This window comes from Biomphalaria glabrata, chromosome 7 (genome assembly GCF_947242115.1).
Source record: "Biomphalaria glabrata chromosome 7, xgBioGlab47.1, whole genome shotgun sequence".
NCBI classification, from domain to species: Eukaryota; Metazoa; Mollusca; class Gastropoda; family Planorbidae; genus Biomphalaria; species Biomphalaria glabrata.
The window spans coordinates 2,118,251-2,145,467 of NC_074717.1; the positions used below are offsets into that span (position 1 = coordinate 2,118,251).

At 36.6% G+C, this 27,217-nt stretch overlaps 2 protein-coding genes across 2 annotated transcripts in view; one reads left to right on the plus strand and one right to left on the minus strand.

Annotated features, from left to right (window-relative positions):
- The first annotated feature begins 3,525 nt into the window (after positions 1-3,525).
- LOC106055096 (proteasome assembly chaperone 2-like) lies at positions 3,526-7,524 on the plus strand. Its single transcript, XM_056036902.1, has 7 exons — positions 3,526-3,680; positions 4,840-5,011; positions 5,282-5,340; positions 5,439-5,557; positions 5,906-6,106; positions 6,518-6,632; positions 7,140-7,524. The coding sequence occupies exons 1-7, from the start codon at positions 3,624-3,626 to the stop codon at positions 7,242-7,244; spliced, it is 828 nt and encodes a 275-aa protein (XP_055892877.1). The 5' UTR covers positions 3,526-3,623; the 3' UTR covers positions 7,245-7,524.
- Positions 7,525-8,669: 1,145 nt separating this feature from the next.
- Positions 8,670-27,217, minus strand: part of LOC106063047 (ATP-dependent DNA helicase Q4-like) — a 402,519-nt gene continuing 383,971 nt past the window's right edge. The window contains exons 20-23 of the mRNA XM_056034885.1: positions 22,440-22,599; positions 16,920-17,106; positions 14,912-15,056; positions 8,670-9,383 (exon numbers count right to left, since the gene is read on the minus strand). Coding sequence (XP_055890860.1) covers positions 9,147-9,383; positions 14,912-15,056; positions 16,920-17,106; positions 22,440-22,599 — 729 coding nt within the window. The 3' untranslated portion in view covers positions 8,670-9,146. The remainder of the gene's footprint in view (positions 9,384-14,911; positions 15,057-16,919; positions 17,107-22,439; positions 22,600-27,217) is intronic.

Here is a 27,217-nt window from a genome sequence, read left to right on the forward strand (position 1 = left end):
AAAGCAAACATCCTAAACAAATACTTTACATCAGCATTCTCAGCCCCAGGAGACAAAGACATATTACTTAATTTGAACCAAGTAGACAACATAGAAGATATAGTAGTACAATAAAATGGAATCCAAAAACTATTAGCCAACACCAAACCAAATAAAGCGTCTGGACCTGATGGTATTCCAGCTAGATTACTCAAAGAACTAAGCAATGAGCTAGCCCTAGTGTTCAAAATACTCTTTCAGTCATCGCTTAACCAGGGCAGAGTACCAAAGGACTGGAAAGAAGCTAATGTCACCCCACTATTTAAAAAAAGAGAAAAATCAGACCCAGGAAACTACAGACTATTATCACTTACCAGCATCACATGTAAAATCCTAGAACACATAATATGTAGCAACATCATAAACCACTTAGACAAACATAATGTCCTCACCCCATACCAACATGGCTTTAGGAAATATAGATCATGTGAAACACAACTAATAGGACTAATTGATAATTTTTAAAAGGTTTAGATAATAGTCAACAAAAAGATGCTATCTTACTAGATTTTTTCAAGACTTTTGACAAAGTTCACCACCATAGCTTGCTTAAAAAGTTAAAATATTTCGGCATTAGTGGTCCATCAGTAGATTTAAGATTTTCTGATAGGGAGAGAACAAACTGTAATAATAAATGGCTCTAAATCAACACCGATAACAGTAAACTCAGATGTACCTCAAGGAACAGTCTTAGGTCCACTGCTATTTTTAATTTACATAAATGATTTACCAAATTGCATTACTTCAGGAAAAAAAGTCAGATTATTTGCAGACGATTGTATAATTTATAGAACAATAAAATCAACACAAGACTCAGATATTTTATAAAGAGAATTAGATGAATTACAGAAATGGAAATCAAATTGGAGCATGTCTTTCCACCCAGAAAAATGTCAGTTGTTAAGAGTAACAAAAAAACTAAAACAAATTAATTCCACTTATCTTATTCATGGCAAACCAGTAACACAGACTAAAAACGCAAAATACCTAGGTGTTATAATAAATGAAAAACTATCATGGAATCCACATATTGATGAAACTACAAAAAAATCAAACAAAGCATTAGGATTTATTAAAAGAAATTTCTATAAATCAAATAAGAACATAAAACTAAAATGTTATTTAACCTTGGTTAGGCCGATAATAGAATATGCATCCTCCGTTTGGGACCCCTCAACTCAAGAAAACATTAAGAAACTGGAACATACACAAAATAGAGCAGTGAGATTCATAACAAATGAATATTCGCATTTGACTAGAGTAACACCCTTAGTAAAATCACTAAATTTAGAAAACCTTCAGGACAGAAGACTCAAAAGTAAAGTAGCAATTATACATAAAACACTGAACCATAATCTTCAAATACAAAAACAAAATTTAATAAAATACTCAGAAAGACACAAAGATAAAGGTACATTCCTCATCCCATATGCTAGGACAAATGTGTACAAATGTTCCTTCTTCCCTAGCGCTATTAGAGCATGGAATGGGTTGCCTGAGCTAGCCAGGAAAATCAGAGACTTAGCAGAATTTAGGTCATTGGTTAATATGCATGACTAAATGCGTGACGCGTAGGACGTAATCATCTTCTTTTTTGAAGTGACGTCTGTATTTTATAAGATAAGGTATCATCTACTAATTAGGATCTTTTAAAACGTTTGCCATTTTTTTTTTTTGTGTGTGGCGTTTGCGAAAAAAATCGATTAAAAACTTTTTGAAGAAAACATTTCAAAACTTCTCTACTAACGTGATTCTTTTTGAATGGTTAGAGTTGCCAAAATTCTCTCAAGTGTTTAACATAGTTTTGTTCACGACCTTTGTGTGACAAAAACTAAAAAAATTGCGGCAAGGCTAAAAAAATTTTTGTTTGGTGTAACGCACAGATTCCTTATGGATATTAAATAAGATTATTATTATTATGTTAGAAAAGAACGAGTATTCATTCTCTGGCGCAGCCAGGGTCGAGTTTCATTAAAGGGAAACAAAATTCATCGTTGTTCCTTTATCAGTTTCCACCGAGGAATTTTCTGGTGATGTGGCAGGTCTGCAGCAGTACCGCCCTCTGACAGGCAACGATAATCTTCATAGGAATGCTAAGGGCCTTGAAGGTATCTGTGAGGTCAGTTGTTATTATCCCCTCGGATTTCGTATGATATGACAATGGGGTATATTGTTGTTTTAGATAACTTCCATAAACGCTTAATCTCCAAGCCTAGGTTCCCATAATTTTGTTGTTTTATGAGATAGTGGTACGGCGATGTCAATAATGGTAGCGTTTTTTTTTCTTTTTTATCGATAAGCAGCAAATCTACCTTTTTTTTAAAAAAAAACTAGTATAAATAGTGTGATCAGATTCAAAGAAAAAAATTTCTTTATCGGAACTTCCCACTCCGTTAAAATTGAACATTGACATGGGCTTTTACTACGGGAAGAAAAATGAGTTGAAGGCGACACACGCTGAGAACGAAGCAAAACGCTTGGAAGAACAAATGGCGCTTCAACAGACCGTGACCTCCGTGACCTATGTCGAAGGCGCCGAACAGACCCCCTTGCTGGATGGATCGGGAACTTGATGTCTCTGTAATACTACAGAAAGAACGTTTTCAGTTATACACAATAGTCTACAATTATGTACATAGCACTATTTCTGAAGAAAAAAAAAGTTTAGCGGGCGGGGGCGCAACCGGTAAAAGTTTGAGAATCACTGCCACGGATGCCTCTCACACTTCAGATACGACCCGTTCACCTTTTCTTAAGTGAACTTTATTTGACCTGCAAACTTTTTTCTAGTAGAAATTGTACATGATTTACTTAAGGAAAATGAGTTTCTGAAGCTCAGAAATGCTGAAAAACACTTGGCCTCGGACCTCCTCGATAGTCCATCTTTAAGCGTTCCAGGAGACCAATAGATGACTAAGGTAAGGTAGCGGCAAACTTACATTTTCCCCTTTAGATGGTAGTTAAAGTGTGACTAACACTGCAAAATGTTAAACCGTTTCCGTCTAAAGTCTAACAAGGGAAACATGTTTAGGTGATTTTAACATTGTGAAATATGCCAAACTATTGAAAAATGTCATAAACAATGTTGACTAATTTTACAATTAAACAAAAATCAAGTAAAATAGGTAATCAGCTTACTGTATTGGTTCAACAAAATGAATTTCTGTTGGGAAATGTGGATAAAGTTGATAGCGGTGTGTGTGTGTGTGGGGGGGGGGGGTGACACCCTGAGCTAACCGCACTGTGTGAAACCGACCCTAGTGACGCCACTGTTAGGCATACTATGAACTGAAGAAAGCATAACGCTTAGAGAGGCACTTCATCATCGTTTTTTTTTTTTGTTATTTTTTGGTAAATATCTGAGCACATAGAATTATACGAATATTTGCGCAACTGATTAACTGATGTCGAAGAATTAAGGTTATTTTATTATATAGGTATGTGAAATCAATTTAGTGTTCGATTCTTTTTTACTGAAGAGTTAAGGCTGTTAAAAATATAAAGTAAAGTTAATAGGCGAAACGATCTTTCAATAAAAACATTCTCAGCATTACCAACAAAATTTGAAACCTACACAAACTGAAATGTTTATAATAGAACCAGACAAAAGTAGCAATTTTGTAAATTGTACTCTCATATTGGTTAGTTTTAATTTGATTTCTAGATACTGATATTGGGTAACAGTAATTATATCTTCTTTTTTTTTTTTTTGAAGTAACGTTATTCGTTAACGTCTGTAGTCTGTTAAAAAAAGTGATAGAAATTAGATCTGATCTATTCTAGATCATGATGCCCGGGCTAGTGATGACTCATTAACTCATGTAATTAGTGAATTACTGAATTATTATTCTACTATTTCTAGATCTATATAAATATAATATTATTATTATACAGTTCTAGGACTAGACATGACTAGAGTATTATTCAAGATTAGACTACACTGACTTAGAAACACTAGTAATACAGAGCTTTTCTGTGTAGTGGCCTCAACATCATCAAATGTGCACCACACAGCCTTTATTGGCTTTATGAAATCTCCTTTTTTTTTTCAGCAGCCATCTGATCTAGTGAATAAAATAAATTGTTAAAAAGAATACTTATTGAATGTATCTTTTGAAAAGAAAATATTTTCAACCAAATTATATTGTTTGCAAGTAGATCTAGTGACAATCTAGTCTTATCTAGTTAAGATCTGAAAGGGAAAATTGTTTAAAAAGTTATGTAAAGGTTTGGAAATGTAGTATGTAGTATTTATTTAAAATTGATTAGATCTAGCATTGTCCCTCAATGTTTGTAAACCCCTTGTATGTAGTTTTGAGCAGCCAGAACTGACCTGACCATTGTGGATTGTAAAATATAGAATCTAGACAAAGATCTGCTGCTACTCGGGTCAGTATGGCCTACTTCTGTTGTAAAACAACTATGGATCATCTCAAAGGAAAGAATTTCTGGACATGAGCTAAGGTTGGAATGATGTCGCTTGCACAGCATTTCCCCCTGTTCATGCAACTGATCTATCCAAAGAAACTTCAAGTGCTGATTCAGTTGGCATGCAATTTGCATTAATATGTAAAATCACCTACTTATTCTTAATTATTGAAGAGAAAGAAAAGATATTTCTTTTGAACTGATAAATATTAGTTCCATTTAACTCTCATTGTATTCAATCTAGAGAGGTAGAAACAAAAAATAGTCACACTATTTGAGACTAAGTTTCTTTACTCTAAAGTAGTAAATAGATGTATATATTTTTTTTGCAATATAAATTTTCTGAATTGCATTCTACTCAACATGCTCTAGCCTTGTGTATCTGTGGGCAATGTTGGCCAACTTGCCGCTGACCTACTTATCTCAAACTTCTCGTTTGAACGTGTGGGTTACATTGTACATCCCAGTCTGTTACCATGTATAGGCAACAACCCTTACGCTGTTGCAGGAGATACTCTCAGTCACATGACCACCTGTTGTGAAGGTGAGTTGTGAGACTAAACAAAACTTCAGGCATGTTGATGCTTGTGACAACAAGCTTGCAATAATTACTTAATTAAATCTATAAATATTTATTTCTGTTTTTTTCAAACATTAAAGCTGTTGAAAGTTCAAATATACATCATTCTCAGGATTTCAAATGTAAAATTGATTGAAAAAAAACAACCAAACGATAATATAATTTAGTTTATTTTAATATTAAATTGATTTTTCTTTTAAATAAAAATATTAACTAGAAAAAAATATTTTTTAGTCTACCAGAACACAGATGCTAAACTTGTCATTATGCAGCAGAGGGCCCCATTTGTGAAGGTAATTTCAACAAGTTTAAATAGAAGGACAATTAGAAATATTATTACTGATTATCATCTTAGCCAGAACTAATCGTTTTTTGTTGTTGCGTGTTCCAGAAGAAAGGGAAAGAGTTTGCCAGCTGGTTGGTCAGTTGGATCAAAGAAAGTCATTTTGCCCAAGTCATTGTTTTAACAAGTTCATTTGCCCAGGAAAGAATTGATCAGCAGTTATCTGGGTAACAGTAGACTGATTTTTGTGTCAGAGATGAGTAATAATAATAATAATCCTTATTATCAATAAGGAACCTTTTCTTACAATTTAGGCATTACACCAAACAAATGCAAGAAGAGGGTCAAAGTTTAATTTCAGTTCTGAAGATCATCAAACAAAAAAATAGTATAGAATAAGGAAATCTAAAAGCTTGAAACATTGTTTTAAAGTTTTATTTACACTTCATGAACAAGTTGTTTTTTTTTTAATTCTTCTAAAATGAAATTGGTTCTCGATAAATTTTTTTTTTAAAGATTAAACTTTCTAATTAAATTTTTTTACTAACAAATGTCTTTTGAACTTTTCTCAACAGGCCACCTTTTCGCATACTTCTGACAAATGAGATGGACAAAAAATTTGGAGACGAGCTCAAAAACCAGTTATCCTGGAAGGAACTAGAGAGGAGGCACTCATTGCCTACACCATCCCCGCTCCAGATCTGTGAGAATGGAACAGGCTCCCAGGTTTTGTATATGCCAGGCTCTGGGATTGCTAAACAAATCTTTGAGAAGTGGTAAGTGTTCACAGTGGTGAAACATTGTGTAGCAAGGACATACTAATACTAGTACTGTGTGACATGTTACACATACTAATATATATTTGTTTTTTAAATTATAGAACTCCTCTATCTTGTGTTTTAGTGAGAAAATTATTTTCAATGTCAACTGAACTGTTGAGTCAAAAGTTGAAATTTCTATATATGGATTAGCAAAATATTGCTTAATCTCTCTTTCACCATCTAAGAAACTGTTATCCTTGACCATCAATCCTCACTGACCATCAGTCCTCACTGACCATCAATCCTCAAGAGGAATCCAGTTTCTCTTATCCCTCTTTCCTCCGACATCTAAAACTTTTTTAAAAAAGAGTTCAAAAGAAAACTTTGTCCTGACCTATATAATTATGACAAGTAATTCTTCCCCAGCCAGGACCTGCCAGTTTTAGTTTTGTTAATGTTCGTGTCAGAGGGAGACAATGCTGGTGATGCTGTAGCAATGGCAGATCAGTTGAACAAATGGCTGAAGCTGAAGTGGCCTCAGGTGAGCTGACATGTACATGTAGCTTTAAAATGGTTGATATATTGGTTCGCTGCACTTTGAAATAATAGTTAACAATTTCTCCAAACTATCTGTTGTTAACTGTTTCGGGGTAGATGTAATTTATTAAAACAGAATTTCAAAGTCACCCCTTGCTTAACTCTAATGCAATGCATTTATTTGAGATGAATTTCAAATTTGCTGGTGGCTGGTGACAAAAAAAGAGGTGCAGGCAAAGACAACAATTGATTAGTGTTTATATTATTTATTACAATAGCTACATAATTAATTGACTTCTATTTCTCAATTCTTGCATTGTGCATAGTTTATTTGTGTTAAGTGGTCTTTCCTGAACACTATGGGTTCAATCAACTTTAGTGGATTTGTGCTTTGAATCATTGTGTGTGTGTGTGAGTTTCTTTGACATTTTGATCTCCTAAAATGTCAATGTTTAAAGATTGAATTATTTTAGCCAGTGTACAAGTGATTGTTGGATTTCTTTGTCCACAGAATGTAGACACCGGAAGTGGAACAAGGAACCCTACAACTTGGAGTATACCTTCGTCCTGGAGACTTGTGTTTGGCAGCACATTTGATCCTATACTCTTTCAGTAAAATATATTTGTCCAGGCAAAACATTTTTTTGTGTGTTAACATTGAACTCCCATTTTGGTTGCAGTTGTGACATGAGCTTGTTTATCTTCATTTTAAACTCTACAGTTATAACAATGTGAGTCTGTCATGGTTGTACTGTGAAAATTGTTACATTTATGATCCAGGGTAACTCTTGTCAAGGGAAATGTCAATTTTAATGTTAACAAAATACAGTTGTTTCCCTTGTCATACTTGACTATTGACTTTTTGTATCAATGGATTTAAATTAAAAAAACAACAAAGAAACATGTTTTGTTTTTTTACATTTGTGTTTTCTTCATGATATATTCATTTTGATTTTTCTTTTAAAACTATTTTTTTTATAATGAATATTTCAGTGTATAATTTTATCAAATAAAAGTCTGTCTGGAGATACAATAGGCAAGCCCAGGGGAAACCAGTGCCATCATTGAAGCAGATTACTTCTCCTGAGTAGGAACCTCTACAATGTTGTCTTGACCCAAGATTTTTCAAGGACTAGTTAGAACCAGTTTAAAAAGAAGTTTTAGTGAATAGCAAATCTTGCTTGCCTTCTTTCAGTCTTGAAGAAAACAAAAAACTAAACTATGTGAATACTGCCATGATCATTTTCAAGTTTCATCAATTTAGTGAGACACAGCAAATAGTTGACTTCCTAAATGGTGCCATTGTTTTCTACTCCTGAAGTTTCTGTAGTAAGAAACTTCTGGGGTGGATCTAACTGCCCCAAGGTCACACTAGTCTCTTCCCAACAGCATCATAAAAGAGCTTAGCTAGACCTGCAAAGCCAGTAGCATCATAAAATAAAAGCTTGGCCTGTAAAGCCAACAGCATCATAAAACCTTGACCTGTAATATTTCAATAGTAATCTTTGCAAAGTAACTTTTCCTTCCTGTATAGGCACTGTAGACATAGCTCAAAGCTTGCTTTCCAGCCAAACAAGACAAAACTGCTACACTTAGACGAAGAAAATGTTGTTAACTCTACTGAGTAGTAAAAGTAATTTTTCCCTTGCAGACCTTGCCATCTATAGAGCAGATGATGCCCACGAGAACTGGGGAGTACAATGTCCTTTTCAGGTTGTGTTTTCATAAATCTAACTTTGTGATTCTCCACACATTTTTGTGTGGCGTTAATTATTGCAAGGCTGAAATGGATGTCAAAATCTAATTGATTGGTTAGATGTCAGGAGTACAATATTGGCACGGAGATCAGTGCTCATTGACTCTGCACTAAGAATCCAGAATTTTATAGCCAACACGTACATTTAAATTTAAACTATTTGAAAAGATTAAACAAAATAATTGAACCTTAAAAGCAAGTGACACACAAAAACGAAAAAAACAAAACAACTTAAAACAAAAGAAACCTTTAGTTAGAAGCAATACCTATATATATTTTTACTTCCCCCCAAAGGACAACTACTCCGCTGAACAAAGAATCAGAAATACAAACTTTTTTGAACACAGAAAACTTTATTGTGAAGCCAAACACATTGTGGGGAAATTGAGAAATAAAGTTGTTCTCTCCTGACTTCATACTAATTACATTTTTTTTAATTATTTGGCTGTTCTAATTACAAATTTTAAGATGGGAACAAGAAACAATAAAATAAATACAGGACAAGTTTAATAAATGAGCAATACATTGGAAAATGTGGATCAGTCTGACAGTAAAGAACACATTCAATCAATCAATCAATAAGTCAGCTCTCAAGGAAATCTAATACTCAGCTAAATATAAACCTGTACATGGTCCATTAGACTTCACATCCTGGCACTTTGTTTCAACTGATGATTTTTTTTTTGCAGATACAAAACCAATCTAGAACCTAGTTTTTAGGTCATATTAAGGTCAAGGCCATGTCATCCAAAATGGCTACCATTATTTCCTAGACACAAGAGCCCTAGTTGCCTCCTGGCAGACCAAGTTAAAGTCTACATTCAGGTGGGCTCTCCAGAACTTTCTCACTCTGCCCCAGGTTTCAGCGGGGAAGTTCGGGCTAGTGATGCCGTGGAATATTCTGGCAATGGTCCTTCCAGTCAAAGTATGTTCACTACCATAGGTGTTGATGAAGACTCGAACGTCACTGGACAGTTGCTGGAGTGTGGAGCTATCAATCTGTATCCAAATAGAATAATTAATTAAAAAGGGGGAAAAGAAATCTTCCATAATATAGAAAATAACTCCGCTGTTTGTTTTTAATGATAGTTATATGTTTGTCACGTAGGCCTACTAAATGTGTTGCGCAACGTAGTAGGCCCTAGGCATAGCTGAAGAACACACGAACCCAGCAGTGAGACCACAACACACAGACCACAGCGCACAGACCTCACACGTTACAATTGATCTTTCTTTCCTAGTGTTATTGGAGAACGGAACGAGTTGCCTGAATCAGCCAGATGCCTTTACAGAGTTTGCCTCTAATATGCTAAGCTAGATTAACACATAGATACTCGTGGGGGCGATTTTTTTTTTAAAGAACATCTGTAATTTACAAGATAAGGCTCACTTAATGTGTTAAACAACCCTTTACGCTGGGATCTTGCCAGCGTTCTTAGATCAATCAATGTATAACGTTTGACTACCAAGAATAAGTAGTATAAGTCTTCACTGAAACGTTTATACCCTACAGTGATAAAAAATCTGGCCAGAAAAAATACTTTCTTCAGAGTTGAGTTTCGTTTAGTAGGCCTGTCGGTTCAAGGGCATTCATAAAAAGAGTGAGCTCAGAGGAGCTCATTAAGTCTAGCTAAATATCGGACGCAGGTCAAGACCCAGACGCAGTTTGTTATTTTTTTATTTGCCAGAATTAGACCGAGGACAGCACAAATAGCGGGACAGTCCGATAACGCACGTGCTGGTCGTCTGCTATTACAACGCTTAGTGACCAAACTGCCGGACCATCAATAACTTAATGGAATGGTCAGAGACAAACAACGCGACGATTGGCCAATGTTTTCCAGCCTTTTGTCTGTTTTGGCCTTCCTAAATAAAGCTAAATGAAATATTGGCCTCACAGTTCTGCCTCTTCATATCTGTGTATGGGAAATGTTATATAAAATAATAATACCAATAATACTCTTTAGGCCTATTATCCGCGAGGAAATTTGTTTTAAAATAGTACATCACATTAACAAAAAGAGCAAAAAATGTATACGCTAGCACACAAAACATACATTCATACCTCCAGTTTCTCTTTTTCATTACATGTGAACTTGACAAAAGAAAGTTCAGCGATTTCATTGCCAAAAGGAACAAAAGAGTTCACGTGTCTGCAGCCAGTAGTTTAAGAATTTGCGATGACAGAATTAAAAAAAGCCTAAATTTACTGGTGATACTGTGTGTGTTTGAGAAGGGGGGGGGGTTGTGGATTATGCCAAGGGAAGATAAGTAAAAAGGAAATTCCGTGCAATCCTGGACAGTGGGTGGACACCGATTTCGAAAACTACTCTAACGATTTTCCAGAAATTTGATATTAATTTATATATTTGGGGAAAAAACATTAGCTTATTATTGTTTATAGTTATTCAAAATGAAGCTCTTCAAAATCGACACTAGCAGCTGGGAAAATGTAGCACTGGATAGATTTACATGGAGAGAGAGCATAAAGGAAGGGTCTCGTATTGCAGATGCCATACACAACAGTAGCAGAAAGAAGGGTGAAAATGCAACAGCGCCTGGTGATTACATATGCCCATCCTGCGTCCGCAGCTGTGTATCAAGGATTGGTTTATTTGTCACACATGAAGTTGCAAAGGGAAAAGATCGTCTCTCGAGACGTTAAATGCCACAGACAGATTCAAAATATAATCATCTTGAAATCTAATTTCGCCAGTGGGAATTCCCGCATGTGTTCCGTCAACAGTTCAGTTCTTATGTAGAAATCATTAGCTGGAAGAGGGGAAGGGGGCGGGGTAAAAACAAAATCCCTTTTTAAATCTATCATTCATTAGTTATTAAGAGTGAGGTAGTGGTTCTTACGAAAAAGTCAACTTCCTAGAGCAGACATTGATTTAAAACAACGAAACGAAACAAACTTTTTTTGTGTGACTTAATATGTTGAAACAAATGTAAGCCTCAAAAGTTCCTTCAAGTTTCAAACACTTTTCCGTTGTCCATGTCAGTCAAAGAGCTAGCACCTCTGTCACATTGAAGGCCTACACTATGGCGCTCATTACGCTAAGACCAATCAACAGAACAACGTTAATACAATCACTTCCTTTTTTTTAATACATTTTTTTTTCTTTCCATAAGCTGGCGAGTCTGGGGGCTCCGCCTATGCTTCAGTGGCGTAAACAAAAAAAGTGCAATTATTGGTGCGAATGTCACTCGAGCCTCTAGAGCAGTGGTCTTCAACCTTTTTTGGCCTACCGCCCCCTTTTCGTATTTTTTCTTTAAAAAAATCAGCCAGCGCCCCCCTATAAGAAAAACACTTATAAAGGAGCGTGAGAAGGCAAATTTGAACAAAATATCATATTTTTATTTATTTTTATGCTGTCAATAACACTTATCCCGCATAGGAGACGACCGCATGCCAAAGGCGATCTTCTTTGGCGAGCTTAGAGTAGGACGGAGTAACAGAGGTGCCCCCGTAAGCGCTATAAAGATGCCCTCACTGGCAGAGATGAAAGTAACTGGCAACATTCTCTGGCAGCAGATGGACTCTGAGAGAGACAGTTGGAAAGCTCTCACAAAAGCTTCGGGACAAACATTTGAGACTTAAAGAAAAGCCATTATTGAAGACAGGCGCTAAATACGGAAAGAAAATTTAAATAGACCGCCAGCAGACAACAGCTTTGTCTGCACAAAATTCTGGAAAATATGCAGATCGAAACTGGGTTTGCGTAGTTATAAGAAACACTGCACTCAGTCGTATTCTTCGGAATCGAAGGCAATACCAATATTATCATTATACAAAAATTGTCAATTAATTTGCTGTGATTACACGCAAAAATTAATCTGATTGTTATGACTTTCTTTCAAATCTTAAGAATAGTCCCCTTTTAAATTTTGGAAAATTAGGGCCTACTGTTTTCAGGTATAATTGTAAAGTACATTTCTTTCCTTGCAGTCGAAGGTTGGTTTCATTTATTTGCATTAGATTCCTACCATGAAGAACCATTTTTTTAGCCAGCTTTAAGTCACCGCCAACAGTTGAACAAAACGAGCAATAACAAACCCCTTTCGAAATCCAGCGAACTTCAGTTTACAACAAGAGTCTAACATCTTTTTCATCATTTGTTTCACAAAGCTGTTGAGAAGGATGAGATTATTTTCTGCATGGGTTTCTATTTTATTTACAATTTTTATAATTAGATTCAAATAGAAATGAAATTGCGGGCTAAACTTTTCTTAAGATGTTGCCTGTGTATCATAACTCCCAAGGTGAATAGTGAATAGTTATTTTCTGTATTTCTATATTAATTTTGAAGCCATTGTCCAACCATTGATGGTTCTCTATATGTCTTTATAAGCTACATAACTAGACAATTTTGAAATAAAATTTCATCACTAACAGAAAAAATGTCTTTTTGTGTAACATATGTTAAAAAAAAATAATTTTAGTTTTAATCACTTTTCAAACAATATCATAAGACTTAGAAAAAGCTATGCACTTTTCTAAGAAGCCAATAAAACATATCATGCTATGCTGTTTTATATATATATATATATATATATATATATATATATATATATATATATATATATATATATATATATATATATATATATATATATATATATATATATATATATATAGTTTAATTGTAGATGTTTATAATTGTTCATGAACATTCTTAAGTTATTTTTGGATATTGTTCTGTTCGTGAAACCGACTTGGTTTCATATAACCTCATCTGAAAATGCCGTCATTCAAAGTAGAACATCGGAATCCTTTTTATCTAGTGGCAATACACTAAAACTCTTAACAATATGACATTACATACCAGCGGAGTTGTCGTGACAACACTTTGTTAACATTTTTCTATTTGAATGTTAGCTTTAACGTTGTTGTTTTTTTTCAATTAACATTGACATATCAATATATTAGCATATGTAGATGAAATAAACTATAATCTAAAAGGCGTATTACCTAGTTTGTTTCTCAAATCATACACGTTTACGCGCGCAAGATATAAGGACAATAGATCCCCTACAATTACAGCTGAGAGTAAGAAATTAAAAATAGAAAATGGGATTCCCGAACTCAACTTCTAGCGTTGTTTCTGTTCTTAAATTAGAAGCAAGCTAACTAGAACTTGTCTGTGTGTAATTTGGCAGCTTTAATTTTGAAGGATATTTTAACATTTCTTTGGTTCAGTGCACCTTAAGTTTTTTCTTTCCCCCTTTATGTCCAGCGCCCCCTTTACCGCCCCCTATTGTGCCCAGCGCCCCCCTACCGACCCTTTGGCTCCCAGCGCCCCCCAAAATCTCGAAAACGCCCCCAAGGGGGCGATATCGCCCCGTTGAAGACCACTGCTCTAGAGTTATCAATTCTATCACTGATTGCAAGATTAAAGACAAGCCTCGCTATACTGCCTCAAATATTCATGGCGGGACCACCCCCACACCGGTGTGGCGCCAGGTTTCACAAGCTCAGGAAAGATTAAATATTACAGACTTGAACAATGGACCAGCTGGAAGTGAAGCACTAATTGACGGCTGATATTAGCAGCTGGCTACGCGAAATAGCTGAGAGATTGACATCTCGTTCTACAAAGATGTTGACATTTAATGCACAATGCACTTGACCTGATTAACTTCCTGCATTCTAAAGTACAGCCTGAAGCATTGGCGTACCTAACATAGCCGCATACATTGATGGTCAATGTATTGTCAAAGTACGGACACTATTGTTAAGATATACCAAAAGATAAACAACAAACAAACTCACAAGTAACGTACTTTTACAACAACGAGCAAGTGTCCCCATGGTACTTCGCAATAGTGTCTGAGTCATTGGTCTGGGGATTGGTTTAAAGTCTAAACTATACTCAGTTTTTCCCCCTCCCCTCTGATGGAGTCATCCGATTCGATCTGTATCACTGACATGTTTGTGTTTGTACAGTGACAGGATCATATCTTTTTTTTTTTAGTTTAGGGTGAAATACAATTTTAAGGAACTTTTAAAGAGAAAGTAACTCTTTAAAAAAAAAAAGTATTTCCAGTTTTCTCCCTTCGTCTATTACATGTAGGCTATGAAACAAAGCCGATGCTTACAGCTGCAACATAATAATTATAATAATTAAAAGGGTCACAGTAAATGTCTCAGCAAGTTTCCCGCATGTTATCACAAGTCAGACATCATATGTTCCCCATGAATATGCAGTGGCGTAGCTAGGAATTTGCCATCAATTGGTGACCCCCCGTGGGGGGGGGGGAGAGGCTTGACCTTATTGGGGGCCTTGCATTTTGCATAATATTTTATGTAAACCCCCCCCCCCCCCACACTCATTTGGGGGTCCCCCATCAGGTTGGGGCCTGGGGGGGATTTTCAAATTCTCCCCCCTCCCTCTCCCAACCCTAGGTACGCCTCTGTGAATATTCAATGTTAAATATTCAAGTCCTCTCGACATTTACTCTCGTACTTTTACTATTACTTTTACAATAGACGTCTTTGGATTTATCAAGGAAACGTAGCTTACATTTGTTTGATTCATGTCTTCGCCGGAGTGCTCGTTCGTGGTCCACTCTTCTGTTTCAAAGTATTCTTTAAGCTTAGCCTTGAGTGTGTCGCTTCTCCCCAAGTCTGCTTCGTTGCTGCACATCCAGTAGTTCTTGTAGGACACACTGGGGACACAGTTCAATAACACTTGGTCAACAGTGATTGAGAAAGAGATCAAGATGATTGTGTTGACTGATAATGACCCACATTTTGGATGACAAGGTTCTAACTAACTTCTAACTGTACCAAGCGCAACATTATCAAACCAATGCAAAGAAGTTTTAACTTTTTATTTATATCTATGACGTCATTTCTTTCTTGTATTCACACCAGAAACTTGCACAGCGCTGCATCATCCAGCCCTCCAGGATTTCTACAGACCAACATCATTTAGAGATGTGTGGCCGAGAGGCTATGTACACGCTTGAGCTTGGCTAGCTATCAAGGGGGGGGGGGCTCGAGGTTCGACACCCGACTCGAGTAGAGTTGTTTACTAAGCGCCTTAAGGCAGAGCTGAAAACCTTTCTCTCAGATACCCCCTCCCCCCCCCCCCCCCAACTGGTCCAGAATGAGATAGGACCAAAGCGCTCTTAGCAGACCATCAGCGTGAAAGTTGAGCTATAGAAAGGCTATTTTAAAACATGTCTATGAACCATTCGTCTCTTCTGGTTACACCCAATCATTTGCAGAGTGCTGCATCATTCAACTCTCCATGTTCTCTACAAACAAACATCACTTGGGGATGTGTGGCCGAGAGACAAAGTACGACTATCCACCAATGAGATCGGACCAAAGCGATCTAAACAGACTATAAGCATGAAAGTTGCGCTAGATAAAAAGCTTATTTTAAAAACATGCAGCTTAGAGTAAAAAAAACTTTGAGATTCCTAGATCGACCAGTTTAAAAAAAAAAACTAACTTGACAACATAAAAACATGTATGAATCGCATTCCCACGAAAGATGATTTGCATACCGTCTCTCTCTCTCTCTCTCTCTCTGCACTGACAGACGCCCGAGATGCACTTAGAGACGATAACACTTCCTGGGATAAAAAGCACAACATCCAAAGGAATTTAAAGTCGAGATAATCAGACTGGCAGGCTAGTGTTGTTGTTTTTTCTTACACGTAGTTTGAACAGATTCCTCTCTTTGCGTCTCATTCCATAAAGCTAATTCAAAAAGTCAACAAAGTTCCCAGGTCTACGCCCATGCTTCTGAGCAAGTGTTAAAGCGGTGAATAAAATACATTCTCAGCCTCTCACTACATGCAATCTATTTCTGGAATATCTCACAGCGTCCAGTTCAATCCAGACGCAAAGCTTAAGAATCTATTGATTGAGATCTGGAGAACAAATAGTTTGTAGTTGATACTTTACATAAATACAAACAATAATTTAGTTCGCCATTTTGATGCAAAGGGAGGGCATTAGGCAGCTCAAATGAAGCAGAAGGAATGGAAATATTTCTTCTACAAACAAAATCTGTTATGTTCACACATTGAAATTAGGTATTTATAAAGTTGTCTAAAAATTATCTATAAAGTTCTCTATAAAAATGGAATAGGTTGCATGAATCAGCCAATAACTTAGCAGTGCTTAAGTATCAAATAACATACGCGTAGGACGTAATTATCTTATTTCTGAAGGGACGTCTGTAATTGATAAAATAAGAAGATTAAAAAATATTGAGTCCGTATTTTGTTTGTGTGCGTGTGTATGTGTTACATCTATGACATTATATTAAGAAACAATGAAATCTCTCTCCCTCTTTCACACACACACATACATTGCTTGTAGCACATACACTATTAGATCTAAAGCTAAAGCATTTGAGTTTTGAAATGTTTTCTCTTTTAAGCCAGCATTTCAGCTCCATATTTACCATTAGAAGGTCAAGGCCTTCAACTGGCGCTGTTTGTTTGTTAAAAAAAAAAAAGCAAAAAAAAAAAAAGCAAAAAAAAAAAACACGACTTGACCACAAGACTGACCTTTTCAACGCCTCAGACAGCATGTCCAGCTGTCGCAATTCCAGCCTCTCCTGCCTCTGTGACCTCGCGCTCAGAAATTCCGTCACCTCGTCCATCTCTTGATCGCTGAGGTCACCACGTGACCGGAAGTGAAAGGCCAAGTCGGAGAGCTCCACCAAAACTCCAGATTTCCGGAATCCGGCCGGGCCTGGAAGTGGTGAAATGTGGACCAACATTAGTACAAGATTACTAAAGTCACGTGATCTGACCCCCCCCCCCACACACACAGGAGTGGGGCGGGGGAAGTAAGGAAAAACTACTAAGATCTTGTTCACGTAACACAAAAACCTAGCCTTTGAACTTTGAGATCTACATAAGATCGAAAGGAACAAATGCAGCATGGCAATGTTGTGTTAGACTCAATGGTCTTCAATTAGATAGAAGATAGTCACACGAAGCCACCCCTAACTATGTACACAAAAGCTGAAGAAACAACAAAAACGTCATATTTTCTTTTTTTTTTTTTTTTATAAAAGGGAGTACACGTTACACAAAAACTCGTAGGTAGCCCCAGCTGGTCAGTACTCAAGCATTTTTTTTTTTAAAACATGCGTTGTTAAAAAAAAAGGCAGCAAATGAGTACAAGGTTTATGAGCATATAGATGACAGATGTTGAACACATACATGTTGAAGTGAAAGCTTGATTGCAGAATGACGAACATTGCCTTTGATATTTTGTTGAATAGACGAACCTATGTTTTTAACTCTTTCTCTCCTAACTGACGATACCAACGTTGATTCCACCAGAATGTATTATATAATAACGGAGAGAAAGAGTTAAACAGTGCAAGACTTTGGAAGACCATAAGTACACACACGCACACATATATATCTATACATATAATTTTTTTTTGACCAATACCAAAATTCTTTCACAAACACACACATCATCAAAATGTATTCTGTTTCCTCAATCATCTTAATGAAACTATCGTTAAACAAACTTTTGAAATGTTCTTTTTTTTTTTTTTTGTAGAATGACTTGAAGCAGGTCAAATGTTGCCCTCCTGCATTCAGGCAGAGAACAACGACCACAATGAAATCATATTTTCATTAACTTTTTTTTTTGTTTCCTTTTAAATCTACAAGTGACAGACATGCGGATAGCACAAAATCAATAAAGGTTTACCCTGATGGGAGAAAAAATACAACATAAAATAAGCTTATCCGAAGTGTAATTATATCAGTTAGTTTTTAAATTAAGTAGTAATTAAGTTAGTAATTAAATTTGAAATAGATCTAGACCAACAACAATAAATAATTTTTTTTTACCAATTGTTTTTGTTAAGCGCTTTTAGCTTTCTCAATACTCTATGATCCTATTATTTATCTGGACCTGTTGGGAAAATGGGGTGGGGTGGGTGCACACAATGTGTCCTGAGCGGTGCGTTGGAATTTTGTTAAAGTAAGCTAATTTTATACGCAGTTTATGTCTTTACGTGACAAACACATTCCAGAGATTAGGCTGGTACAATCCTTCAATGGAGCAACCAGCACATTCCAGAGATTAGGCTGGTACAATCATTCAATGGAGCAACCAGCACATCCAAGAGATTGGGCTGGTACAATCATTCAATGGAGCAACCAGCACATCCAAGAGATAAGCCTGGTACAATCATTCAATGGAGCAACCAGCACATCCAAGAGATAAGCCTGGTACAATCATTCAATGGAGCAACCAGCACATTCCAGAGATTAGGCAGGTACAATCATTCAATGGAGCAACCAGCACATCCAAGAGATTGGGCTGGTACAATCATTCAATGGAGCAACCAGCACATCCAAGAGATAAGCCTGGTACAATCATTCAATGGAGCAACCAGCACATCCAAGAGATAAGCCTGGTACAATCATTCAATGGAGCAACCAGCACATCCAAGAGATAAGCCTGGTACAATCATTCAATGGAGCAACCAGCACATCCAAGAGATAAGCCTAATGCAATCATTCAATGGAGCAACCAGCACATCCAAGAGATAAGCCTGGTACAATCATTCAATGGAGCAACCAGCACATCCAAGAGATAAGCCTGATGCAATCATTCAATGGAGCAACCAGCACATCCAAGAGATAAGTCTGGTACAATCATTCAATGGAGCAACCAGCACACACAAGAGATAAGCCTGGTACAATCATTCAATGGAGCAACCAGCACATCCAAGAGATAAGCCTGGTACAATCATTCAATGGAGCAACCAGCACATCCAAGAGATAAGCCTGGTACAATCATTCAATGGAGCAACCAGCACATCCAAGAGATAAGCCTGGTACAATCATTCAATGGAGCAACCAGCACATCCAAGAGATAAGCCTGATGCAATCATTCAATGGAGCAACCAGCACATCCAAGAGATAAGCCTGGTACAATCATTCAATGGAGCAACCAGCACATCCAAGAGATAAGCCTGATGCAATCATTCAATGGAGCAACCAGCACATCCAAGAGATAAGTCTGGTACAATCATTCAATGGAGCAACCAGCACACCCAAGAGATAAGCCTGGTACAATCATTCAATGGAGCAACCAACACATTCAAGAGATAAGCCTGGTACAATCATTCAATGGAGCAACTAACACATCCAAGAGATAAGCCTGGTACAATCATTCAATGGAGCAACCAACACATTCAAGAGATAAGCCTGGTACAATCATTCAATGGAGCAACCAATACATTCAAGAGATTAGGCTGGTACAATCATTCAATGGAGCAATCTAAACAAAATATCTTTTTTTTTTCCATTCATTGTATAAAGTTACCCAAGTATTACGTAACGACCAGAAACATAATCTAACTCTAGAGAACTCAATATAACCAATCAAGTGCTTCGATCCTAGTCCTAGCCGCATTTAGTTCTAGCTGAATGAGATGGAACTTTGTCCAATACAAAATGGAATGGCAGCTTGATGACTGTTTTACTTTAAATAAAAACTGAACAGTACAAAATGTGTGAGCACACCAACTATAGGAACACGAGAGTCAGATATAGGGAGACATGAGATTCATCTAAATAGATAGCTACATAGAAAAAAAAAAGACAGGAATAGATAAATACCGAGAGGCGGACAGACGGACGGACAGAAATATATATATATATATATCTTATCTTACGAGATAGTTAGATATGAGATACATCTAAATAGATAGCTAGATAGATAAACATACAGACAGATAGATAAATAGACTGACCGAGAGATCTTATCTTATGAAATAGTTAGAAATGAGATACCTCTAAATAGATAACTAGATAGATAAACATACAGATAGATAAATAGATAAATGGATAGACAGACTGAGAGACGGACAGTCAGATAGATAGATAGATAGATAGATAGATAGCAGATAGATAGATAGATAGATTGATAGATAGATAGATAGAAAGTGATCACTATCATGTTTCATGGAACAGCTTAGAAGACTCAAGAGTTTCACAACTCTCAGCTAGTCTATATCGCTACACTACAAATTATCATAGACAAAACTCGCTTTGAAAGCGACATTTCGTAGGCCCCCAATGACTAACTACATGATCATTATCTCCCTGGCCGGGGCGTTATTTGCGTCCAGGTCCATTAAACAACAGTTTACGTAATGGTAAGACGAGGCGCTGAGCAAGAGACGTCCGTGACTGACGTCAAGACGCGAGCAATACAAACGACGGAACAGTGTCTGTTGCATCATCTGACGTCTGAAGAGTGCTTGTGATTATAAGATCTATTTATGCAAATGGAAGGATTCGGCTAGAGTGGTCAATATCATTCCGCCGCGGTGAAAAACAAATAGAGCAAGTTGACTTCTGCGCATGCCTGACAGCAAGGCGCTATAGTGATGGATCGACACTGTTTGTGTGTGTGTGGTATCTACTTATGTGTGTGTGGTATTTGAAGCATGTGTGAGAAGAGAGAATCTAGTGTTTCAACATTAAAACCTGTTTTTTTAAAAATAAGTTTAGAAAATACGCGGGCGCTTCAGTTGAATGTTGGAAGATGTTCTTCCCTTTTTCTCAAACGTCATTTTCTGGACTGGAATTAGGACAAGACCGTTGGCCTCTGAAGTGACAGCCTCTCCGTGTGACACTAAACCCATTAACTGCCAGTATTCTCGCTGAACGTGTCACGTGTCACGCGGTCCCGCGACACAATCACACCATCTTTGAAGCTCATAGGACAGAAGAACGTAACCGGTTTGATCAAAACATTTCCCCCACTGACACAATACACGGAGTATTACATACTGCCAGAGGCGTAGCCAGCGAAAGTAAAACTCATGTTATGAACATTTCCCAGAGGAGCCCAAAAAGTAAACTTAAATATTGTCCAAATTTTTCCATAGATGCCCAAAGGTAATAGTAAATATTGTAAACAATTTTCCATAGATGCCCAAAGGTAAAGTTAAATATTGTAGACAATTTTCCATAGATGCCCAAAGGTAAAATTAAATATTGTAGACAATATTCCATAGATGCCCAAAGGTAAAATTAAATATTGTAAACAATTTTCCATAGATGCCCAAAGGTAAAATTAAATATTGTGGACAATTTTCCATGCATGCCCAAAGGTAAAATTAAATATTGTAGACAATTTTCCATAGATGCCCAAAGGTAAAATTAAATATTGTAAACAATTTTCCATAGATGCCCAAAGGTAAAATTAAATATTGTAGACGATTTTCCATAGATGCCCAAATGTAAAATTAAATATTGTAGACAATTTTCCATAGATGCCCAAAGGTAAAATTAACAACTTGAGGTACGATCTGGGTGTATTGAAGAATTTGAGGTACGATCTGGGTGTATTAAAGAACTTGAGGTACGATCTGGGTGTATTGAAGAACTTAAGACACGCATACAAACACATCTTACTCTTTAAGTAAACACACACTCACAACTTATTTTTAACTAAACACTCATCCTTCTATATGTAAATGCGACCATGGTTTAATATACTCTTTAACTAAATACACATTAGACTTGTAACTTTAACAGACTCTTTGACTATATACTGCAATGACTTATAACTCTAAATAGACATCAGATTAGTAACTTTGAAAGACTCTTTAACTAAATAGTCATCAGATTAGTAACTTTGAAAGACTCTTTAACTAAATAGTCATCAGATTAGTAACTTTGAAAGACTCTTTAACTAAATAGTCATCAGATTAGTAACTTTGAAAGACTCCTTAACTAAATAGTCATCAGATTAGTAACTTTGAAAGACTCTTTAACTAAATACACACAGGACTTATATCTTTAACAGACTCTTTAACTAAATAGTCATCAGATTAGTAACTTTGAAAGACTCTTTAATTAGATGTATATTGGACGTGTAATTAAAACAGACTCTTTAACTAAATATTTATAGGAATTGTAACTTTAACAGACTCTTTGTCTAATATAAAAAGTAACTTTAAACTTGAGCATAAACTTCTATTTAACACACACATTCAACCCATCAATGTACAACTTTCTAAGACTTCATTTCACCTGTGTCCCACTCGAGAGATTTCAGTTCACGCTTGACGGTGCCGGAGTCCCATCCCATGGAGTCACACAGGTCCACCACGTTAAACTCCACCTGATTACAATGTGAGAACTGTTGCCCTGCTTTCTTCTGCTTGGCGATTGCTACAGCCACGGGAGGACACTGAAGACGAAGCAAAAACAGAGAATTAAACTTTTTGTTTTTTTGAGGACCACTGGTCAACACCTTTGTTTCCCCTCGTTTCTCTCCCTTGTCCGTCACGGAAATTTAACAGATTTACGATTTTTTTCCTTTAGCCTTCTTTCAAAGTGGGTTAAGTCCCATTATAAAAGGGAACGCAAGAAGAGGTTGTCGAGGCTACTGGACACGCAACCGGGATCTATGAGTGACATCCCCTAAGAACGATTTGACCTCATATTAACCAATACCATAAATGTTACAGCTGTGTGTGTGTGTGTATTTATGTCATTGAAATGACATTACTGTATTTACAATATAAACAGGCCAGTGTTTCTCAAATTGTGTGTTGTTGGGTGGATATTTAATATAAGGAGGATGAGGCGGGTAGAAAGCATAAAAAAGGGGGAATGGTAAAGGAGCTATACAACATTTGTAAAAATACCACTGACTCACTCACCGATTCATTGATCAAGAAATATCATTAACTGTTGTACAGATTTTTTTTTTCTTTTTCACTGTCTACTTATTTTTAATATGCCTTACGTCATTTCCGCTTCTTTGGAGACGCGGTCTAAATAAATAAAACAAACAAACCAATCTTAATTGAATTAATAAGATAGATAATCTTTTTCTTTTTCGAGAAAGAGAGAGAGAAGAGAAGAGAAGAGAAGAGAGAGAGAGAGAGAGAGAGAGAGAGAGAGAGAGAGAGAGAGAGAGAGAGAGGAATGGTACTTTGTAACACTTGCCAAAAAAAAAAAATTAAATCCTAACAGCATTAAAGAGATAAATCTAGATCTATTGATATTTCGCAAAATTCAAAAAACGAGTACAGTTAACAAAACCTAATTGATATTTCTTTTTGTTTTTAAAGAGAACAAAATTTCATGATGAATGTAGAAAAAATGAAATCGGGAGTGTGTACGGAGGACTCACTTTTTTGTTGTTAGCGGGGGGGGGGGGAGGAGGAGAGAGAAGGGAGAGGATAAGTGAAAGTGATACTATAATTAAAGGGTCCAAAATATGAGAGTTAGTAAGTGTCGTGGGGGGGGGGCATTATGAAGGAGGGTCTCATTATGATGTGGGTCTCATTATGAAGTGGGTCTCATTATGAAGGAGGGTCTCATTATGAAGTGAGTCTCATTATGAAGGAGGGTCTCATTATGAAGTGGGTCTCATTATGAAGGAGGGTCTCATTATGAAGGAGGGTCTCATTATGAAGTGGGTCTCATTATGAAGTGGGTCTCATTATGATGGAGGGTCTCATTATGAAGTGGGTCTCATTATGAAGTTGGTCTCATTATGAAGTGGGTCTCATTATGAAGTGGGTCTCATTATGAAGTGGGTCTCATTATGAAGTGGGTCTCATTATGAAGGAGGGTCTCATTATGAAGTGGGTCTCATTATGAAGGAGGGTCTCATTATGAAGTGGGTCTCATTATGAAGTGGGTCTCATTATGAAGTGGGTCTCATTATGAAGTGGGTCTCATTATGAAGGAGTGTCTCATTATGAAGTGGGTGGTGGGTCTCATTATGAAGTGGGTCTCATTATGAAGTGGGTCTCATTATGAAGTGGGTCTCATTATGAAGGAGGGTCTCATTATGAAGTGGGTCTCATTATGAGGTTGGTCTCATTATGAAGTGGGTCTCATTATGAAGTGGGTCTCATTATGAAGTGGGTCTCATTATGAAGTGGGTCTCATTATGAAGTGGGTCTTTTCCAAATCAAGTCAAAAGTCTAGGAAAGAGGGTCTCATTATGAAGTGGGTCTCATTATGAGGTTGGTCTCATTATGAAGTGGGTCTCATTATGAAGTGGGTCTCATTATGAAGTGGGTCTCATTATGAAGTGGGTCTCATTATGAAGTGGGTCTCATTATGAAGGAGGGTCTCATTATGAAGTGGGTCTCATTATGAAGGAGGGTCTCATTATGAAGTGGGTCTCATTATGAAGTGGGTCTCATTATGAAGTGGGTCTCATTATGAAGGAGTGTCTCATTATGAAGTGTCTCATTATGAAGTGGGTCTCATTATGAAGTGGGTCTCATTATGAAGTGGGTCTCATTATGAAGGAGGGTCTCATTATGAAGTGGGTCTCATTATGAGGTTGGTCTCATTATGAAGTGGGTCTCATTATGAAGTGGGTCTCATTATGAAGTGGGTCTCATTATGAAGTGGGTCTCATTATGAAGTGGGTCTTTTCCAAATCAAGTCAAAAGTCTAGGAAAGAGAAATTGCGATGCGCGGGTAAAAAAAAACAAAAATGGCGGTTCCTAAGAGCAAGAGAGATAGAGAGAGAAAGAGAGAGAAGGAAAGAAAGAAAGAGATAGAGAGAGAGAGAGAGAGAAGGAAAGAGAGAGAGAGAGAGAGCAGGCCGTTAAATTTGATTGTAACAGATACACTAATTCACGAGCTATAAATGTATGTTAGGTTGATCGTTAAATTGTGCCCCGTTTTTTTAATTAAAAAAAAAAAGAAGAAGGTGGTTTCCGGCCATAATAAACAAAATAAAGCCTAGGAATAAACCAAGAGGCGTGGCCGGTATCTCGATATGTGTACTGCTAGTGTACACATAATTTTAAAAAAAGTTATTAGATAGGAAAACTCGAAAACCAAACGCTATCATTGACAGAGGTGTATCTTTGTGATCAGCAAGGCTCCAACTGCTCCAGTGTTCAGACGTAAAAACGTAAGGTTTACTATTTGTATAATCCGCCCCTGGCTGGCAGCTTGTTGACAGTGTGTCCATGTGTTGACAGTGTCCACGAGTTGATGAGATAAGCCCGGTACCGGTACATGTCAACAAATCTACACAAGGAGGGATCTGTTTACCTTTCAGATGTGTCGCATTAAGAGGAAGAAATCGGAGCATTGGAAGCTGCAACAGCTTCAATATGAGAAGAGATTGGATTGAAAGGAACGGAGCATAACAGATCAATTAGTCCCATGGTCTTTATGAATTAGCAAGCGAAGAAATGAAAAACTCTGTGACTGACCTCAAGGCCAGCCCTAACGATTGCGGGGCCCTATTCGAAACGGTTTTCGCGGGGCTTGGTTTGGGTAGAGATAAGAATAATGTCAAAATTAAGATTTTGTATTAGAAAATAGATTTGTCTTTGCAATACATTTATTATTAAATGAAAACTGAATATGACGTTTTTTTTTTAATCGTGCGTAGGGTTGGCACCCCAAAATGACAATTTTGTCTATTTTTCAGGAAATTTTAATGAGTTTTCAGGAAATTTTAATAACTTCAGGTAATTTCCAGGACTTTTTCGTCTATTTTGCAATTACAGGAGATTTCCACAAGGCACTGGTATATCAAGAGTCCGAGTAAACACTGTTATTAAATATAAGTTATAATGGTTAAATTTAATAATTAACACCTAGAATTAGCGCGGGACCTACAAAAGTGCTGGGCCTACTGCGACCGCATAGGCTGCAGTGGCGTAAGTCCAGCACTGTCTAATCTAGACAGCGATTTGTAAATGACAACAGTCCATAAATAAATCAACGAGAATAAAAAAGGTTTCTTTTCAATGTATCATATGGCTGCCTGGTCGTGCGGTTTGCGCGCTGGACTGTCGTTCGGATTTATCGACGGTCGAGGGTTCAAACCCTGCCCGCTCCCATCTCCCTGCGGGAGGTTTGGACTAGGAAGTAAACTATCTTCAACTCTGAAGGAACATCCGAAACATGTAAAACATTTTACAAATTTTAAAAAGATGTTTATCTTTATACACTTGCATTCTACACCGGCCACGTGTTTGTGTTTCTTTTCAGAGTTAACAGAGCTCACACCAAATTAAATTTAACACCAATTAGAATTTCTAGCATGGCTAAATGAAGAAACATCAACCTTCCGGGTCAAATACCATTTCTTATTTTTATTTATTTTACAAATTTTATATCAACTCTGTCTGTCTGTCTGTCTGGTAAAAAAGTTTGAACGTGTTTTTTTTAATCCTATTTCCCATTCTCGGACCAAGTTGAAACTTTGCACAATTATTCATTAAACCTGACAAGACATGAATCAATAAAAAAAACCTCAACAATTAATTAATTGTTGGTGATTAATTATTTTGTCTTTAATTGGGAAATAATGGACATAAATGCTACTTTATATATATATATATATATATATATATATATATATATATATATATATATATATATATGGATTTAGTCCCCATATTACGTTTTGACACGTTTTTTTTCCTCCCACTTCCCATTCTCGGATCAAGTTGAAATTTTCCATAATTATTCATAGTCGCTAACAAAACACGAATCAATCCAAACAACTAACTAATTAGTTAATCATTTAGTATTTAATAAATCATGATTCATATAGCAGAAAAGGAAGCTAAATCTTATAATTTTCAGATAAATGGTAGTAATTAGCGGTTATTTCCCTTTAGATAATTTGCTTTGTCTTGTATTGCTTGTTAGTAGCTTTCACTAGTCGTTACATCCAAATATTTCATTAGATGTCTCATAAACATCTTTCATTACTAGAGAAAGTCTTTAAGAACTTTGTACTCATTGGAATATTTTTTTGTTTGACACTAACGCTCTGACCTAAGACATTGTATAAATAGATATAG

What these genes read in the sequence shown, in the direction of transcription:
- LOC106055096 (XM_056036902.1), top strand. Translation starts at nt 3,624, where the DNA reads ATGTTTATAATAGAACCAGACAAAAGTAGCAATTTTGTAAATTGTACT. An exon ending in CATGACCACCTGTTGTGAAG is followed by an intron (nt 5,012 to 5,281) that starts GTGAGTTGTGAG and finishes AATATTTTTTAG; the next exon opens with TCTACCAGAACACAGATGCT. An exon ending in AAACAAATCTTTGAGAAGTG is followed by an intron (nt 6,107 to 6,517) that starts GTAAGTGTTCAC and finishes ATTCTTCCCCAG; the next exon opens with CCAGGACCTGCCAGTTTTAG.